The 20,684-nt window shown below is 32.2% G+C and overlaps 1 protein-coding gene across 1 annotated transcript; it reads left to right on the top strand.

The window, feature by feature from the left end:
- The first annotated feature begins 615 nt into the window (after positions 1–615).
- LOC133807340 (isoamylase 3, chloroplastic) lies at positions 616–15,401 on the top strand. The gene is made up of 24 exons (XM_062245599.1): positions 616–976; positions 1,163–1,214; positions 1,311–1,376; positions 1,588–1,748; positions 2,140–2,233; positions 4,684–4,920; positions 5,165–5,269; positions 5,627–5,731; positions 6,396–6,530; positions 6,623–6,709; positions 7,460–7,517; positions 8,457–8,520; positions 9,030–9,129; positions 9,318–9,418; positions 10,991–11,042; positions 12,497–12,559; positions 12,927–13,016; positions 13,088–13,160; positions 13,282–13,361; positions 13,489–13,593; positions 13,695–13,793; positions 13,894–13,955; positions 14,625–14,733; positions 14,972–15,401. Exons 1-24 carry the CDS (start codon positions 873–875, stop codon positions 15,083–15,085), a joined length of 2,316 nt encoding a protein of 771 aa, XP_062101583.1. The 5' UTR covers positions 616–872; the 3' UTR covers positions 15,086–15,401.
- The last annotated feature ends 5,283 nt before the right edge of the window (positions 15,402–20,684 follow it).

Here is a 20,684-nt window from a genome sequence, read left to right as displayed (position 1 = left end):
TACTCATTCTCTTGTCAAACTGGCTTTGTCTTTATCACAAGTGTAAGCTTCTACTTTTGTTTTTTTTGCTATGTATCTACTTTTGTTGGCTTTGTTTCCCTTTATTGAATATAATTCAATTTCTTTAAAAAAAAATAGACATTTAATGAGATTTATGGTGCTAAAATGGGAGTATATATATAAAAAACACATTCGTACAACTAATTATTTAAATTGGTAGGATATATTTATATTATCATATAAAAAATAAAGAAAACTCTATTCTATTGTAAATGAGTTAAAAAATTTCTACGTGTGCAGAATACAAAGGAAACCCAACTCGGAAGGATTAAAGTTATTTGTCGGGTCGAAGATACGTGGCCTGATAGGACGGCCCTTTGAGTTTAAAGAAAACCCTGTTGTCAGAGATTAAAACAACAACAGTGTATTTATGTGTAAATATAAACTCATATGATTATATAGTAATAATAATAATAATAATAATAATAATAATTGCCGGGTCGGATCGAAGATACGTGGCCCGATACGACGGCCCTTTGAGTTTAAATCGGAGCACACGGTGATGATATTTAGTATTTCCAGAACAGAAGAGTTCGAAAACACGTGTCAAAGCAAACAGACCACTCAACCTCGCTCGCTCCCTCACTCACTCACCCTTGTATCCCTTCACGTGGCAGACATCGACATGAAAAAGCATCAACACCTGAGCCTGACCTTCTATCCCGCTCTCGAAACCAGAAAACAAACTTCCCAATCCCAATCCCATTCCCATTCTCTCCATTTTTCACTTCCTTTCTTCTTCTTCTTTGACTCTTTCTCTCCTCAACTTTGCGCCATATTTATGTGTTTCATCTCCTTCGCCACAACCAGACATGCTCCGCTCTCCGCAGTTTCTCCAAACCAATCCTTCTCTCTACTACGCACCGCTTTTCTCTGCTCCTTCATGTCCCGCTTCAACTCATCCCCTCGGCCCAGGGTAACACCATTCTCCATTCTCCGAATATTTGTTTTCCTTTTCTCTGATTTTCAATTTGCATCTGATCAATACTCTTCTTTTTTTTTTTTTGGTAATCAAGAGATGATGAATATGTATGGTGAAGAATTGTGTCTAAAATCTTGTTTTGAAGTTTTGACTCTGGCTTTATATTGGTGATTTTCTTAGATTGAAGAGTAAACAAGCATTGTTTCCTTTTGAGCTACAACGGTTCAGTAAGGCAGGTCTAAATTTAGTTATAATGCGATTAATTACAGATTTATATTCAAATTTTGCACTATTATGAAAGATAAATATTTGCCTGGAATTTGGATAGTTAGGAGATCGACTCAAGTGTAGGATGTCGCCCAATGCCCCTCGCGTTCAGGAAGGTGTAATCGAGGTACTCGCGTTTGCAATAATATGTACTTATTTGTTCTTTTCATTATTTTTTATGAAAAAATTATTGAGATAATTGTCAGTGAATTTTTTAGTGGAATTTCTCTTTATGTTGTTTTGCTTATAATTAAGCGAAATTTTACTCGGTAGATTTTATATTTTGCATAGTATTGATTCAAAATGCGTGCCAATATGATAACGGTTTGCAATTCCAGTTAGATGCCCTTCAAGTGTCTGAGACCGGCAGCCCATCATGGAGAACTTTCCCAGGTCAAGATTTTCCGCTGGGTGTGTCAGAAGTTGATAGTGGAATCAATTTTGCTATATTTTCTCAGCATGCTACTGCAGTCACACTTTGCTTATCACTTCCCCAGAGGTGACATTGCTTAATATCTCTGATTCATGGTTTGAAACCTGATTGTCGAGTTTTGCTCTTGTTTTTGTTTTTAGGGAAGAACCAAGGAATTCGTTGATGTTGATGTAGATTATAAATTGTTCCTGATTTGCTAATCATCTCATAAGATATCATCGCTGAACTTGCCGTACTTTCCTTTTCTATTGCTTTTTTCTTTGAATCTTCTTGCTGTGGAGTTTAAATAGTCGAAACTACTTATTCTTTATATTTATTACATCTTTTCGTATTTATTGAGAGAAATCTCTTTTTGTAAGGTTCATTTCATCCTGATACTCTTGGGAAAATTGCTTGTAATTCATATTATATTAAGATTTCAAAGTTTTCCTGACACAAGCCTTTGATGTTTTCTTAGGGAAGCACATGGAATGGAGAATGGTGGAATGGTGGAGCTGCCGTTGGATCCTCACCAGAATAGAACTGGAGACATCTGGCATATGTGTGTAAAGGTATTCTCATTACCTTTTCAATGAAACTTTGTATTAATAACGAGAGAATAATACAAAGTAGAGGGATCTTGGCTGTAGTAAAAAAGTACAGACCAAGAACCCAGCTAAAAGAACATCACATGAAAAAGCCTATACCGACAATCAATCACACTCTAAAGTTTTCACAGAAAACTGTTCCATTCACTTACTAGATCCAAGAAAGAGACTCCTTATAAACCCTTAACCTTGAAAGCCCAGTTTTCCACCCAAAATTTTATTTTTTCACACAGAATTTCTGCTGTTGATTATTCTCCTTCAAACATTCTGCTATTTCTTTCCAGCCATACAGTCCAGAATGTTGTCATTATTGCTGATCTCCACAAAATGAGAGCACGTCATTTGCCCAACATGTTACTGGCCAGCAGTTGATGACAATGTTGGGGAATACACCAATATACCTCGAATTCCTTTTAACAATTTTTCCCACAGATTTAAAACAAGCTGACATTCCAAAAAAACATGTTGAACAGATTCTCCATGTAATTTACAAAGCACACACCATCCTGCCGATAACACATGATGAGGGTGTCTTTTTCATAAAACTTCATGCACATTTACTCTTCCCAGAGCTAATAAACAGCCAAAGACCTTTACTTTTGAAGGAATGAAACTCTTCCATTAAGATTCTTGGCCAATCGATTTCTTCTTCCATTCCTCCAGAAGTTAAAATCTCAAAGGCTGACTTACAAGAGAAACCTTCATAACTATCTGTTAACAAATATTGAATAAGAAATTGATGATAAACATCAGTTCGTCCACCTTCTCCAAGTGCGGCTGAAACCTTTTTTCTCCACCACAAAGTCTAAAAGTTCCCAATCTACGTAATCATAGGCTTTTTCAAAGTATTTTGAAAACCATACCTCTTTTTCCACCATTTTTGTAATCTTCCACCACATTATTTGCCACCAAAGCCACATTTAAAATCTGCACTTCCCTCGACAAAAGTCCTCCAAGATTGTATCTCCTAGTAGTAATACTACATTTAATTTAAGGGAAGTACTTTAGAGATAATCTTGTATAGGCTTGTAGTTAGACTTATTGGTCTATAATCCTTCACCTTGCTACAGTTTCTCTCTCTGGGAATCAAGCATATATTGTATATGCTTCGTTAGTGATTCATGAATAATACCATACTTACCGTTTGTCTTTTTTTGGAGTCAAATGTATAAATGTTTCATTAGTGATTTCATGAATGATACCATCCTTGGTAAAATTCCTTAAAGACCTCCGAAAAATCTTCCTTTATCCCATTGAACTTTCCTTCGCTTGGTATGATGAAGCAAAAAAGTTCACAATCTCTTCTATAATGTCTTCCTCCTCCAAGATTGTTTCATCTTCCTTCTCGACTCTAGAGATAAATTTTTTAGCCTTTCTTGCACTCATTAGTTGGGATACACACGCCCCAGACCCCATGTTTCTCCTTTTGTCCCCACCTAATCCCCTACGAAGGCAGGGCAAGGCAGGGAATCCTCGTGGAGGTTGGGGGGCCCCGATGGGGATTCGGTAATAAAAAAATTCACTACTAGACAAAAAAGCTTTAATACATAGAAATGAAAAGAAAAGGAGAGAGAAAAGAGAAGGGAAGTTCATATTGTATACATATATATGTTATATATAGTGTATATAAATATATATAATTAAATCGGGAAAGGGACTGGGTGGGGAGTGCTACCCCTAGTCTTGCCCTGACACTGCTTCGGGGACGAGAATTTGTCCCCACCCTGGCCCCTGCCTAGGCGAGGAATTCCCACCCCATTAGAGGCCGGGCCTGTGGGGTTTGTGCTATGCTACTCGTCAGACTGTGAAAAAGTTGAATTTGCATCTCTATCTTCTGCCCATTTCAATTTTGAACACATTCTCACTGCTTTTCTTCCTCAAAAAGTATATACTGCCATTCACATTTTAGCTTAACTTTTTCTTATTTGAACTTTTGACTCTGTCTAGCACTATATTCAATGTCTAAATCTTATAATTATTTTTATAGTGCCTTTTTCCTTTTTGAGAAAAGCCCTCCCACTGAAAACCTCTTTGTTCCATTTTTTTACTTCGCCTTTGATATGTTTTAGTTTGTTCATGAATTTATACCCTGCCCATCCCCTAATTCTATCTTCTTTCCACCATCTACCAAACTCTTTCTTAAAGAATTTATTTTCCAGCCATATATTGTCAAACCGAAGAGGACCAGGCCCCCAACGAGAAGGGTTGAATCTATTATACATTTTTATGATCACTTTGTTTGACACAGGTATTTATTCATCTAGCTTTAACATGCACTACTCGTGAGTGGCAAGTTATGTTTATGAATAAATATGCTCAATTTTCTTTGAGTCCTATTTTTTGTATATTGAACTTTTGTTTTTCCTTCTCATATAATACATCTCAAAAATAAAAATGATGGTATGTTTTTACAGGATTTGCCTCGAAGCAATGTTTGCTATGGGTATCGCATTGACGGTCCACAAGATTGGCATCGGGGCCATCGTTTTGACAGTAGCATTGTCCTTGTAGATCCTTATGCAAAGCTAGTTGATGGTCGCAGATACTTTGGGGATGTCATCAAAAAGTTCTCTAAATTTCTTGGAACTTATGATTTTGATAGCTTACCTTTTGACTGGGGAGACAACTACAAGTTTCCAGATATTCCTGAGGTACCATGTCACCCTATTGGTTGTTTTGATTTTTTAAAAGAAAAGATTAGATATTTTGGAAATTTGATAACCTTTCTTTTTGTCTATCTCACCACTTATGTCTTACAAACAGAATTTACATACATACATCTTTCATGCATACCAAGATGATAGTGATTATTTGTCAATGTCATCATTATTGATTTTTTCGGGGCCATTGCAATTTGATATTTTCTCTTCTCTTATATGTTCTGTTGTTTTTCAGAAAGATCTTGTTGTCTATGAAATGAATGTTCGTGCATTTACGGCCGGTGAATCCAGTGGGTTGGACTCAGACATACGCGGCAGCTACCTTGGTGTGATTGAGAAGGTAACTCTTTATTGTATTCAAGTTAGTGACACATCAGTTTAGTGAAACAATTAAAAGAATGCACCTGTTTTATTTACTAGAAACTTTCTACGGGGAAGGCTTCTTCATACATGTCACTGGAAACTTTTTACGAGATGTGCTGGAGGTGGAATCTAATATTTACTTATGAAGGCTTCTTGATGTTATTGTCTGTAGTTTTATTTTCTCCCATTACAAGTTCATCAAATTGAGAACTGTTACTGCTCTAAGTTCGAGATATTATCTTGACAGATATTTATTTTCTAATTGTGGTTGTCTTATTAATTTCATGTTTAATTTTTCTGACCTTTTCCTTGCTTTCTTCATTTGTAATTTTAGATTCCGCATCTTCTAGAGCTTGGTGTCAATGCGGTAGAGTTGCTGCCTATTTTTGAATTTGATGAGCTAGAGCTTCAGAGGCGACCAAACCCTAGAGATCACATGGTAAATAAAATTAATTTGTAAAATGGATAAATGAATTTGTATCATTGTGTTATGCATACCTTTAAACATTTGTGTGTTCATTCTGTTAATTTTAAGTTTCTTACGTATTTCCTGATCTTTCAATTTAACTATACGAGCTTTAATTTGGATGTCTACAATAGCCTCTTCTTTTTTCGGTAAAATCACTATTGATTAATGAAGGTACGCAATTAATGGTAACAGTAGATCATATTTTATTGTGTTTAGTTAAACACAAAATGGTTGCATGTGTCCAGGTTAGTTTGTGTTGATTGTGATACGCAGCTGATTATCATTTTTTTCTCTCCGGGGACTATCATCTTAATAAAGTACAATGTATTTAACAAATATATTGGTTGGAGAATTTATACCAGATTTATTTTGAATTCTGAAGGAAAGAACAATTAATTTGTACATTAATGTCATACAGAGATGTAGACAGGATAGCATTGGCATGCACCATTTAGTTTATAATTCTTCATGGAGCCTGCCATCCTCCACATGCTTTTGTTGCTTTTTCTCATTTCATACCTTTCTTTTCTTTTTCATTTATTTTTTATCTCATTTTCATTTCCCTAATATTGTCTTCTTGTCTCAGTGGCTTTGCTTGTTGAACTTATTTGTGTTTTGGATTTCTTATTTCAAGATAAATACGTGGGGGTACTCAACATTGAACTTCTTTGCTCCTATGAGCCGCTATGCTAGTTCTGGTGGTGGTCCACTTAAAGCTGCTCAAGAACTCAAACAAATGGTTAAAGCCCTGCATGGTGCTGGAATAGAGGTAATTTTCTTTCTGTCTTCATGCACAATTCTTTCATTGTTTTTTTTTTTCTCGGAGTCAAATTCTTGTATTTGTAATGTGTGCTTCCATAGGTTATTTTAGATGTTGTCTACAATCATACCAATGAGGCTGATGATGCCAATCCTTATACTACCTCATTCCGTGGCATAGATAATAAGGTAATACCATAAGTGTGCTCTAGAATAACTGTAGAGAATCTTGTTCCTTGTTTCTTAAAAGTCAAATATCGCAGTTTTTAATGTCTGTTCAATTGCACTTGTCAATCTACTTATTTTATTGATTTAAATTGACATTTTCATTTGTCTATACAATCGTCTGAGAGAAAATTAAGCCCAAAACTCAGAGCAGTTGCACACACCATAATAAGGATAAGAATGAGTCCTTTAAGAAATTAGTGCAGTCTCTCTCTCAGAATTCATGTTTTTGAATTATAAAAGATTCCCCTGTGACCACTGGTTGTAATGTTTTTAAGGACAGAGAATGAGAAATTCTCTCTTTATTCATTAATATTTGTTGTAAGAGGTTATTACTATCTTCAATCCAAATTTACAATATCAGGCATATGATTAAAACTAGTTCGTATTTTACATTTTCTTTTAATTAGCGTAGAATGTTATGAAAAATTACAAGCAAAAGTGATTTATCCAACTCTTTTTAGTTATTCTATTTGATAGTTAAGTGGATTTTGATTAACTGTTTCAACTGTAGTAGACACCAGGATTGCTCTAATCTTTAGTTAAACTTTTTAGTTCCATGTATCTTCTTGGGGTCTATATGCTTGTGTTCATTTCTAAGGCTAGCTCTTTACATGGCATATGGATCTCTATATCATATACATTTAGTGTTCTTGTTAGATGTGTATGTTTGCATGTGTTCTTCTCCTATTTCTAATGCATATTTTCATATAGGTTTATTACATGCTGGATGTAAAGAACAATGGCCAGTTGCTTAACTTTTCTGGCTGTGGTAATTTCATCCTCTTTCCTGCTTGCTTTTCTTTTTCCTTTCATTAAACAAACCTTGCAACTCTTTCTATATGAAAACACATTACGTTTATACCTCTTAAGAATTCACTTTTAAAAGAAGTTCGATGATGCCTCATTTTATAGTCGGTATGCGTTTTTGCAATTATCCTACACAAGGTAGGATTTCAAAATGTCACTTGAGTTATTAATATGGAGATAGTAAACAGTGTGACAACTTGTATGGCTACTGGGTTCTTGTGTGAAAAATGGAATTCGAACTTTTAAACACTAGAGATACTTATTTTATTCTGTTGGTGGTATGAAACCTATGAAAATAAATCTCTCTTGCTCTCACCTGATAGGCTAGAGGTTTTCTTTATAAATAGTCTTAAAACACTTTTCATAAAGCAGGTCTAACATTAATAGAATAATTTATTGTATTTAATTACTATGTTCTGTCTATGCTAGAAGACGTTAGAGTAGAGCTGAGAAGGGGTAGTTTGGAAAACTGAGAAAGTAGTTATAACGGCAAGTATTATGTAAGGGGGGGTGTAGTTTTATTCAGTGGGTACCTAAGTATATAAGGGGCCCAAAAAGTCAGAATGAGGTGTGGAATTTGTAAACAGTAATTGGAGAGACTAGGCTCTCGAATCCTAGAGTTTATGGAAGGAGAATTCTGACTATTTTCTGTTTCTGTTTGGCTGTGCATTTTTTTTTTCTGGTTTCCTGGCTTGTTGTTGCTGTGTTATTTGAAATTGACAGGTTGATTCTTACCAGTTCTGTTTTAAATTTGCAGAGTGTTCTTTTATTTGTGGGATCCTTAATTACAATCACATATTATGATTCTTTTGTATCAAAGTGTTTAATAGTCGTTATATGTTTCATTGGTAATAGTTCTCAATTCATGTTATAATCATCTGAAATTCTTTATTTTGTCCAGGGAACACATTAAATTGTAATCATCCCGTGGTCATGGAACTCATATTGGATAGCTTAAGACACTGGTATGGACCTCAATCTATAAGCATCCGTGAAATGCATTGTATGAGGGGAGTTAATAATTTGCTTAGTGTATTATTCATATTCTTCTATTTACAGTCTCCCCTTGGTCTATGAGGCTTTGTATTTAGACTTTGTTACGTGAGCTTATTTTCTTTTGGCATCAACCATTAGTAAGATTGATCATTTGGATTCAGTTTGATCAAACCTCTCTAATTATTTTTGCTGACCTGAGTATACCTTTTCCAAAGAGCATAGGATCCAAAACAACGTGCTCTATGCTTGTTATATAATTTGAAAAGGATCGTTTTGAATATGTTATATTGAAATATATGCCTACAGATCATGTAAGGGGGAAAAATAGTGAAAGTTGACAAAACCAACTCCATAGTTGTTTTAAGTATTTAGTTTTGAAAGTTGACAAAACCAACTCCATAGTTGTTTTAAGTATTTAGTTTTCTTTTATTTCATGAATTTCTATTGACACCCATTTTTGTTTTTGCTCATATGGCAGGGTGTTGGAGTATCACGTGGATGGATTCCGATTTGACCTTGCTAGTATTCTTTGTCGAGGAGCAGATGGTACTCCGCTTAGAGCACCCCCCCTTGTTAAGGTACATTATCTCTGCTCTAGTATCGTAATAGGTTTGATTGTATTTGCCAGGTGTTGGGGCATTTTCCCTGGCAAGCATGCATGCATATTTTTATCACGTTTCTTCTATATATTTACACGAGTGTGGAGCCTTTGGGTTGTTACCTGTTATTGCTCTATGATAGTGTTAACTTATCTTTCTTGAATCAGGCTATTGCTAAAGATGCTGTTCTATCAAGGTGTAAAATTATTGCAGAACCTTGGGATTGCGGAGGCCTTTATCTTGTTGGAAGCTTTCCAAACTGGGACAGGTACCAATATTCAAGTTGCCCTAAAAGAAATTACACAATCTACACCATTCTAATCAATGCAGAGGGATATGTTTCTGTTTGGAAGAAATTATTAGTTGCTGAAAATAGAGATGAAATTGTTATGTGCATTTGCTGCTATTATTGCGAGGCCCTTTTTTTTTTTTAGTTGATTGACAATTTCGCCATTGATTTCTTCTCTTGAAATGATTTACATAGTACCTATCTAGTCTTATTTTAATTTTGCTTACCAGTAATAGAAATATTAAAAACACAATGATTTCAGTGGGAAGGGTTTATTTTCTATGGGAAATTTAACCTTATTTGCATCCTAATACCCACTATTTTTAAAATATGCCTTTCCTACAATTTTAGACAAAATTGCCCCTCATTCAAACATCCTCTTCTCTCTTAAAGTGTCTCCCGCTTTCTCCTTTCTCCTCTCTCAAACCGTCTTTTTTCATTGAAGCACCCATAGAAGCATCCATAATTTTTTTTTAATGTTTTAATGATTGAAAATCCAATCCAAAACTTAATCTCAAGAGTTACTAATTTATGGATTTTGATTCTTTTTTTTTTTTTTTTAATTTGTAGAAATTTGAACAAAATGATGCTCCTGCGATGATTCCATGAAAACTTAGATGGTCTGCGATGGTGCTGTTCTCCCCAAAACTTGTTTTTTGTCAAAAAACAATGCTAAAATTAAGCTTTTGTGGGATTTATTGCAGGAGCATTATTTTTTTTTTTCCTAAAAAATTAAATTCTCATGGAACTATCGTTGGAGCATCGCAGGAGTATTGTTTTGTTTAAAAGTCTGTATATTTTCGAATATGAAAAGAAACGCAAACAAAACTAAATTTTTTTTTGTACGTGTTTGAAATTTATAAATTAGTGTGTTTTAAATGAATATTGTTTTTGATTGGATTTTCAATCATATTAAAACATAAATATAAAATGGCGGTTGTTTCAATGATGATGAGAGAGGGTGGCGTCAATAGCGAGGATGATGTTAATAGCGGTGGCAACGTTGAGGTTGTGCTTAGCCATTGTGGTAGACAGAAAAAGGGGGGCTGATAATTGAAAGGGCAATTTTATCCAATTTTTTGAGAAAGGCTTACTTTTCCAATAATTATTAAGGTTGACATATTTCTTTTAAATTAGGAGTACTAGAAAGTATAGAGCCTCAAATTTCCCTTTCCTATTTGGCTTGTAAATGAGGAAAGTTGATAGATGTGACAAACTTGTATGCATGTTGTCTTTGGTGTGACAATATTTTTATTTTTTATTAATATTTCCTTTTTTAATTTATTTTTAGAACTAGGCTCCCGCTTAACCATATAATATTTGGGGCTAGGGAACTATAGCAATCCTTATGTAGTTATCTAAGGACTCTAAAATTTTAGACTTTGTGGGAGCAAAACACATGTCTGGCCATTTGAGCTACCACTCTTGAGTTGTGGCAATATTTTTATTTATTTGTAATGATTCCTTCAATACTCCCAATTCCTTTTCATTTACATCATAATTCTCTTGGCACATTACATCTCACCTCCCTCAAAAATTCCTTCAATACAGGTGGGCTGAATGGAATGGAAAATATCGTGATGACATGAGAAGATTTATAAAGGTAATTTGTGGCTTCCCACCTCTTTTTTTTTGGAATGTGATAGGGCTTAAAGACCTCTATAATTATGCACATTGTTTGCGAAGTTGCTTCAGAGCTAGAATGAACTATTGAAACAACTCCTGAATGATTAATGATAAAACAATTAACCAATTTGTCCCTTGATTTTTGCATGTAGTATGATTAATTATGCACTTGGCAAAATCTTTTTTTTTACACGTGTTCTCTTGGTAAGAATTTATGACCATTTTCTTTTTCTCATCGAATGCTATAATATGGTAAATTTTTATTTTTTATTTTTACACAACTTTTACTTTTGCATGAATTTGATCTTTCAATGTTTTTTTTTTTTTACCCCCAACGCGTATGTCAATGTCTATTGTTAATATATGGTTGTGCAAAATAATTTAAGAGCATGAAATTTTCTAAATCAATCATAATTTATTAGTACTTGTAAATATAAATGATTGGCATTAGACGTCAGCTTGTCAATATTTTTTTCTTATAAAATATCAAGTTTATGAGGTCGTTAATATTTTTTTTCGTAATCTAGTACTTCTATTTTATGCCTTGTTTTTTCTTTTTTCTTTTCCTGTTATAAAATAGATTTTAAATAGATCCTCACAAAATTACATGGATAAATAAGTACTTAGCAATTCAATTTCATTAATTAAAAATAACACTTTTTTTTTAAATAAAGAAGATTTTTGGAAGTTTTTTAGTTTCTCCAAATCTTAAGGTTTTGCGATTCTAATTTTCATCGGTCATTTACACGAAGATGTTAATTACATTTTTTTTTTGATAATTTTAGAAACAGTGTAGAAATTAATTTGAACTATCCAAAATATTTAAATATGTAGCCCGACAAAATATTACATAATCAATTTTTATTATTTTTTGGGTAAAAGATGAATACTTTTTTAATTTATATAACGATTGAAAAACAAAACAAGAGTAAAAGAAAACGTCAGGTGTAAAAAAGAAATAATTTTTATCATTTAGATATTTTATGAAAGATGAAAAAGTAGGTGAAGAGGTAAATTCACTAATTGTTCTTAATAACAACATAAATGAGTTCCAACTAGATTAAAATTCATTTGTTGCTTTAAGTTATGTTACAATGTCTGCAAAGTAAACGGTTTTGCCAACGTTTTTCTAAAACTTAAATGTTAATAGGTGGTTTGTTCATTCTTTCCTTCTTAAATAATATTTTTGTAGTTATATTGCTTTGATGTCCATGTCTTGGTTTTTAAATATCAGTAATTATTATAATATTGGAACAGCTTTCATTCTCCCATTTATCCTTGAAAACGTTAAGTGTTCCTTTTGCTTTTTAAATTTCAGAATCATTTATTTGAATATTATATTTCTTCTTTTATGAAAAAGAAATATGTTTATTATCAGTTAGCTGTCACTTTTCTGTTTCTTAATCTTTTGTTTAAACATTCTTTATATAGGGTGACTGTGGCATGAAGGGAAGTTTTGCAACTCGTGTTTCTGGATCTGCTGACCTTTACAAAGTAAGTATTAATCAGCTTTGAGATTTCACAAGTATGAAAGTGGTATTGCAAGCATAGTATTAACTTGGTGAATTGAAACAATTAATTTAATTGACAAAAGGAATGCGCCACTTTAGCATTTATCTTTACTTACCATTGTGTTGGGTAGCTTGACGGCCGTTTGTAATATCTCAGTGCAACTAATGAATTAATTATGAGTTCATAAAACAGGTGGATGTCCAAGTTTTTTGTAGAAAGACAACTAGATTCCGTTATGCTCTCTATTGTGGAAATTAAACTCTTACAACATAATACATCAATGTGTCATACCGTCATTGATGGGAAATTATTACAAGTTGTAACTATTTACATTTTTTTCATTTTTCAGGTTAACAAGCGCAAACCTTGCAACAGCGTTAATTTTGTGATTGCGCACGATGGTTTCACCCTATATGATCTTGTCTCGTACAATTTCAAGGTACTTAAGAAATTCTTTAGTCAATTTATTCATCTAAATTTAGTCTGTTCTCTAATTTTTTTGTTTTGTAGCACAATGATGCTAATGGAGAAGGTGGTAACGACGGAAGCAATGATAACTTGAGCTGGAATTGTGGTTATGAAGGTAGACCCAAATTTTTGTGCCACTTCTTAATCCTTATATTTATATTAAAAATAGGTTTAAATTATAATGCCAGCATTCCTGAACAGTTAGTGATTCATTTATCATGTATTGCTTTGAACAGGAGAGACCAATGATAATTCCATTAAAGCTTTACGGTCCCGGCAAATGAAAAATTTTCACCTGGCATTAATAATATCTCTGGTAAATCAAATCATAGCCAAAATTAAACTATTGTTTGAGAGAACGTTGTATGTAACTTTTTTTTTTTTTTCATATCCTTTAGTTCATTTCTTATCATTGATGTTATTGTTTGAATCCATATGACTAGGGAACGCCAATGATGCTTATGGGGGATGAATATGCCCACACTCGTTATGGAAATAATAACAGTTATGGACATGATGCTGCTCTGAATCATTTCCAGTGGGGCCTGGTATAATTTTGATTTCCATCCTGTTCTTTTTGATAGCTGACGTAGTTGTAACTTGTAATCCCAAAGGTACCTAATTCTGATAATCTTTTCTGTCAAGCCAGTTAGAAGCACGAAGGAATAATCACTTCAGATTTTTTAAAGAGGTGATAAAATTTCGACACACGCGACGTGTATTCAGACGTGATACTTTTCTCAACAAAGTAATCTATTCTTGACTTCTATTTCTTTATGTTATTTGTCACAAATATTAATGTGAGTATTTATTTCCGAAGAGACTCATACAGCATTTCATCTGTGCAGAATGATGTCACATGGCATGAAGACAACTGGGACAATTATGAAAGCAAATTTCTTGCATTTACGTAAGTAAATATACTGAACAGATGAATATAGTATGTGATTCCTCTACTACACTATAGTATGACAATGTTATTGGAATAGAGATTTTGTCATCCCCGTCAAAATAGCATGTATCAATATTTACTTATCGTTTTTTTCATTTTCTATGAAACCATGTAGGATTGAAATGCCTTGCTTGTTAGTTTATGATGATCTCTTAGCATCAGACTTTGATTTTCTATGCATTTATTATATTCTATGAATGATTGTTGTTTAGGTGGGAAACCATGGTTATACTTTTGAAAATTATACGCAATGTTATCCTTAGCACTGCAAGGATGTAAAATACGGAGTATGGTGAAAAAGTTACTAGGAGCAGATAAAATAAGACCGGGCTCAACAGAGTAGTAAAAAATTGATGCTAGAGTTAGTGTTACTGTTTTATGTTTGCCACTTTCAGTTTAATATAATGTGGTTAGCCATAGCCTTTTTGGACCAGCTAGTTTTAACTTTGTCCCATGCTAAGTTTATGATCATGCAAGTAGTTGATTTTAATTGGAGGGATCTCCAAGTAGTGTTCTGAAGAATACTAAACAAATGAAGTTAAAGCATAACATGGAGCCCAAGAATTTCAAAATTGAATAATGCATTGAAGAAATTAGAAGCACTTTACCGAATAATTTCTTTCGCAGGTTCCATGACAGTGATGGAGAAGACATCTATATGGCATTCAATGCGCATGACTATTTTATCAAGGTCTCTATACCTTCACCACCACCAAACAAGCGATGGTTTCGAGTGGTTAGTTCTTCCTCACTTATTCATGTTCTTTTAGTATATTATCCTCTTTTTTTTTTTTTCACGTTGTAACTAAGACAAATCTTCAAGTCGTTTGATGCTGTTGGCATGGACTGATTAATATTATTTTGGGGATTTTAATTAGGACGATAGTTTTTTGTCATGGACTTGACTTAATTCTTGTGTGGTGCCCATTCGTAGACTAACTGCACATGCTTAAAACGTTGTCCAAATGCTGCAGGTGGACACTAATCTTAAATCACCAGATGACTTTGTCATGGAAGGAGTACCCGGCATTGGAAGCACTTACAACGCTGCTCCTTACTCCTCAATTCTGCTAGAAGCTAAAACATGACACGACGAGATCTAATAAGCTGCTTTCAGATGAACAAGTGAATAAATGGTACCATGTATTTTAGTTTTAAGGTATGGGATTGTGGTTTTAAGTTTCTGATATTTATATCACCAGGAGGGAGGCAGTAAAATAAACTTTCTTACGTGGGTTCAGTTCAGAGACTGGAAGGTAAAAATGGTTAAATGCCTCCAACAACTATATTTATGTATGCTGGGTGTGAATCTCGTTATGTATATGTATGTACCTTCTAATAAGTTAATGTATAATAATCCCTATGAATGAAAGTGAGTGAGTGCAGATGACACAATTATTGGTTCTTGATCTAACTAAGATATATCATTTATTGTGTATGTAGTTCATGCAAGGTTTGAAACCCCTTTTAATTGGTGAGATATTTTGCGATCGACACGTGACCAGCCAAATCTAGTGCAATGCATCCAAAAATTCAAACAATGAATAATATGTGCTCAAGTACTCGACTTTCCTCAAAGAAAAACCACAAAGTTATACAACTATTTAGTTTGTTGGCAGCATTTCCTTTTTCGTAAATCATATTTTTTGGGGGGTTTTGACCACACAATCGATTGGAAAATATAATAGAGTTGATAATGCATTGCATTCAGCCTTGTCACTCGTGGCTAAAGCCTAAACCCTCCGAACATTTGACTTGAAAAATCCGTAAACTCAATCAAATCCGATCCGACCAACTTGAATTTTTGCAAAACTCGTCAAATTCAGGTAAAATTCGATTCGAACCCGATATGGTTTGGGTTGGGTTTGGATTTTGAAATTAAGGGTACACGTTCAGGTGTAACCCTAACCCAAAAATAATTAAAAAAAAAAATTCGAAAAAATTAATGAAAAACATGTGAAAAGTAAAAAAAATAAAAAAGTGTTACAAAAATGGTATTTTTGAATTTTTTTTTTTTTTACCAAAGCCCATTTTTGGACCAATCCCACCCGCCCGAAACTCGATCAAACCCGACCCGACCAAACTTGAAATCCGAAATCACTCCAAAACCCAAAAATTTCAGACTGGATTCGGTACCACTTTCATGTGCCCGAAACCCGCAAAACCCAAACTTGATGCACAAGAAACCCAAAAACCCAACCCATGTGTACCCCTGTCCCAAGCCCCATTTTCTTTGTGGACACGTAGTATTCTTCTAAAAATAAATCAAGCTGTTTGTTTGATTGTGGAGGAGGCCCACCAATCCAACTGTAGAGCACATAAACAGGTCTTAATTTGTCTTGCTTCTTTTCAGAAGAAGCTACTTTTTTTAACATGTAGACATGCCAGCCAGCTTATAGTTATATCTTAAAATCTCTTTGCGGTGGTGATGAGACCAGAAAAGCGACCGTTCACTCCATCTGGACAGTAGTAATATCGATAAAATAGTCAAACATATTTTGCGTTGGCTATGTGTGTGTGTGTGTTAAATATCATTAAAATGGTAAAAACTGGGATATTTCAGATTGCAAGACTCTTTTGGTTCTTTAAAACCATGTTTTGGTTAAAGGAAGAAAAGGGGAGATGAAAGAAAAGTTTGGAGAAAAAAGTGGAGTGAATATGAACAATATTTATTTGGTTGGTAAGAAAAAATTAAGTAGAAAAATAATTAATGTAATGGGTTCTACTAAATATCAAATCTTCCTAAATTTTAGAGGAAAGTGGATATATATATATATTTATAATATACATGTAAATTAAAATTACCTATTTATTCTTGTATTTAATTCAAAAGAAATCATATAAAATTGAATTGTTCTCTATACCAACAATATAAGGGAAATATTTTTTTTTCTTGTCACTACTATTTTTTATCTCTTATTATTTTTCTTTTCTTCTATTTTCTTTGTGATAAATTAGCTGGTATTGTCACATCGTGAGACTTAATATTTATTAATAGTTTGTTTTTGTCGCAAGTTTTAATTTGAGTTCTCTCATATAATTGCATACAAACTTGATATATTCTATAAACACTGCCTAAGTTTCTATTACCGCTTCCACCTATAATTTATCCCAAAGATGAACTATACGAGCACATTCTTGTATGGGACAAAGATAGTTTGTCAAGTACCAATTTGAAATTAAGATAGGACTAATGTTCTAAAATAATTTTATTTAAGTGGAATTATTATTCTAATTAAAAATGTGAGACGATTTATTCAACACTCAAAAGTGGTCTATTCTACTTACTAATTCTAATGCAACTTAAAGATAAATTTAAATATTTTTAATTAATTTATATAAATTATATTGTATTACTACGGGACACCAATGATGTTTAATACCACTTAACACAACATATTATAATTTATACAATTTAATATCAAATCCCACGTATTTTAATTTTAAATAAAATATAATATTAAATTATACTAATTACACCAAAGTAGTGTAACAATGCTCAAATTATAATGTAGAATAATATTAAATGTATCTAATACATTTTAATTCAATAGAATAATACTATTCAATTATGCGCACAAACCAAGCATCCAAGTATTCAATTTATAATTAGAGTTGGTGAGGTTACATAGAAAATATTATATAGTTTTTTACTTAACAAGTGAAGAAGAAAAATATAATTTAGTATAATAAATGCATTTGACATAATTTTTTTTACTTTTTACTCATGAAAAACAAAAAGAAAAAAAAAGTAAAAGCATAGTTTTGTTTTAGAAAAGCTGGCGTGGAAGTGGAAGTGGAAGTGGAAGTGGAAGGTTGGTGCAAATAGAAGAGAAGATAGTTAATAATAGTGGTATATTTTTATCTATATCTGGAAAGGGCATGAGTTTGGGCAGACAGGTGTAATCACACACAGTTGTAGACTTGTAATCCTCAAAGAAGGCAATCAAATTTGGATACAACACTACACATGCACACATGTGGGTGTGGGTAGCCACAAACCATTCTTTTCTTTGCTTGCTGGCAATGCCACCCACATCACACCACACCACATCCCACTCATTGTTCCTTCTTAAATTTTAAAGAATTGCTATAGGGCATCAGTGGTGCCCAACACCACAAAAAGGTGGTGTATCGCTATTGGTATAATTCAATATTGAGTCTTACTACATATTTAAATTTAATAAGTATTATGAGATATCGCTAACTAATTATGAGGTGTCATCTCGTGTGGTATTAAGCACCTTAAGATAACAAATAGCAACACTCTAAATTTTACTATCAAACAAAACCTCAACGTACTTGCTCTACTTCTACTCTTATCATTCTTCTTTTTTTCTATTACAACCTCTTCCCATTTCACCTCCTACACTCACATACCCAACCGCCACTTTAAGTGGCAGCCTATAATTGTTATTGGCCACATCATATGCATATCACTACCTCACTTGCCAAATTTACAAAAATAAAAGAAAAAGGGCATGACCGGAATCTGATTTTCTTTATCTATTAGTGGTATATTTACAACAATAATATTAAATTTTTGCTAATAATTACACTTAAATACCAAATTAGTTTTTTACAATAATAATACTGATCATTGCTAATTGTTAAGAGCAACATTGGTTCAACTAAAAAAAAGGCTAATGTATATTTATAATTATACACACATGAATAATGCTACACACATTCTAATTATATACTATAATGTGTATTTAATTTTTTTCATACATATTTTTAGTTGGAACCACATCACTTTTTAATTATGTGGATGAGATTAAATATATATTATAGAATGCAAATTGAAAGTGTCTCCGTCATTTTTTTTTTTGGTTGAAAAAAACAGCCTCATTAAAGTCCCATAAAAGCAAAACCCAAATGAAAAAAGCTAAGGGAGAAAAAAAGTGTTTCAATTATTACTCATACACATATTACTAAAATAGTAATACACTAAACTAAAAACAAATGGGTAGTTAGAATTTTTTCACAAATAAAGTAAAAGAGCATTGCCATGCTAGTCCCTCCAAGCAATAAAATGTTAAAAGTAATTTGAAGGTAATTCTAATTCAATTCTCTTTTTTCTAAATAAACTCATAAAATTTCTTTTTCTAAAAAAATTTATTAAAACATTACTCATCAGCAATTAAAAAATAAATTCTACCTCTATAAATATTTATTATTTTAAAAATAATTAAAACAATTTTCGAACTCTTAATAAAAAAATTAAGAATAAAATCTAAATCACAACATTTAAGGTTATTTTTTCAACTCAAAATATAATATATATAGATAATTTAAAATTATAAAAAAATTATTTTATTAAAATCAAAATCATTAATAAAATTACAACATTAAATTTTTGTACTTTTTAATTAAAATATTTCTTGAAAATGATAAATTAATTAATTTAAAAAATGATAAATTAATTTCTAAATAAATAATATATTATATGTTTTAGAGGTAGACATAAAACTTAATTTTTATTTTTTAATATTTAATGAGAATATTTATATAACTACTAAAATAATATATTTGGTAACACTTATATAATTAGAAAGAATAAGAAGAGAAAAAATAATAGGGAGTGTCAAATTAGCAAATACCCCACCTTCCATTAATTCATGAAAGCCCTATGTTGCAAATTGTCAATTGCTATAATGAAATATGTAAATAAATAACTTTTTCTCTCTTAATCATGCTTTCTATTTTTTTTTCACATTCTAACACAAAAACCTATAAATTGTGGTAGGTAAGAAATTGTTTTTCATTTGTCTCATATTTTATTGTTTATTTATTTCATTTTAAAATAATAGTTTTATTTTTAGGTAGTTTTGCCGTAAAAATTTTTTTAGTTATTTAAGTGTAACAAAATATGAAATTTTAGTAATTTATCCATAATTAACCCAGTAAAAATTTAACACCGTCAATGGTGGATAGTAATGACGCAGTGTTTGAATGTTTAGGTAATTTTGTTACTAAAAAAAATTGGGTATTTAAATATAACAAACCACTAAGTTTGAGTAATTTAGCATAATTAATCATCTATTCTTTATTGGAAAGGGCATTTATGGTATTTTCTTCTTTGTCTCGTTTATAAGTTGAAGAAAGACGAGTACCAATCCAATACTTTAATGCCTCTGAAGTAGTAATGTATTTATCATTTCTTGTTTTTTGTCTTTATTACGTTTGCCATGACTTAATCAGTTATTTTTGGTGCTTCAACATTAAGTGTCTGTGTCATACTACAAACTTAAATTACTAGTCAACTTCCAGTTCAACAAGGACAGTTTTTTTTAAAAAAACACAAGGTTAAAAACTTGTAATGATGTTGGTTTAGAGGGGAAAAAACTTGTAATCAATGGAAAATTACTTACTTTTGGGAAATTCTTGGTAGCAACCCCCAAAATAAGTATATTGGTGCATTCCCTCGTGTTTTCCAATCCATAAATAGTTTTTTGTATTATTTTTTTTATGACCGTGTATATTGTAGTTATTTAGAATAGTTTTTAAATTTTAAAAAATTTCAAATAATTTATAGTGCCAAAAATAATATTCGAATAATTTGTTGCACGCATGACTTTTTTTTATGTGCGCGAAAAAATCTTGTTTTAACCTTATTTTCGATATTTTAAATTATTCAAAAAATTTATAAAAATTTACAAAATACTCAAAATAATTACAATATAT

The sequence above is a fragment of the Humulus lupulus genome, chromosome X, assembly GCF_963169125.1.
Source record: "Humulus lupulus chromosome X, drHumLupu1.1, whole genome shotgun sequence".
Lineage (NCBI taxonomy): Eukaryota > Viridiplantae > Streptophyta > Magnoliopsida > Rosales > Cannabaceae > Humulus > Humulus lupulus.
Note: the sequence above shows the minus strand (reverse complement) of the source record. Positions and strands in the feature narration are given on the sequence as shown.

Excerpts from the sequence above, each read along its gene's own strand:
- LOC133807340 (XM_062245599.1), top strand. The coding sequence starts at position 873 with ATGCTCCGCTCTCCGCAGTTTCTCCAAACCAATCCTTCTCTCTACTAC. Across the intron at positions 2,234-4,683 it reads TCTGGCATATGTGTGTAAAG|GATTTGCCTCGAAGCAATGT; the intron begins GTATTCTCATTA and ends ATGTTTTTACAG. Across the intron at positions 11,043-12,496 it reads ACATGAGAAGATTTATAAAG|GGTGACTGTGGCATGAAGGG; the intron begins GTAATTTGTGGC and ends TTCTTTATATAG.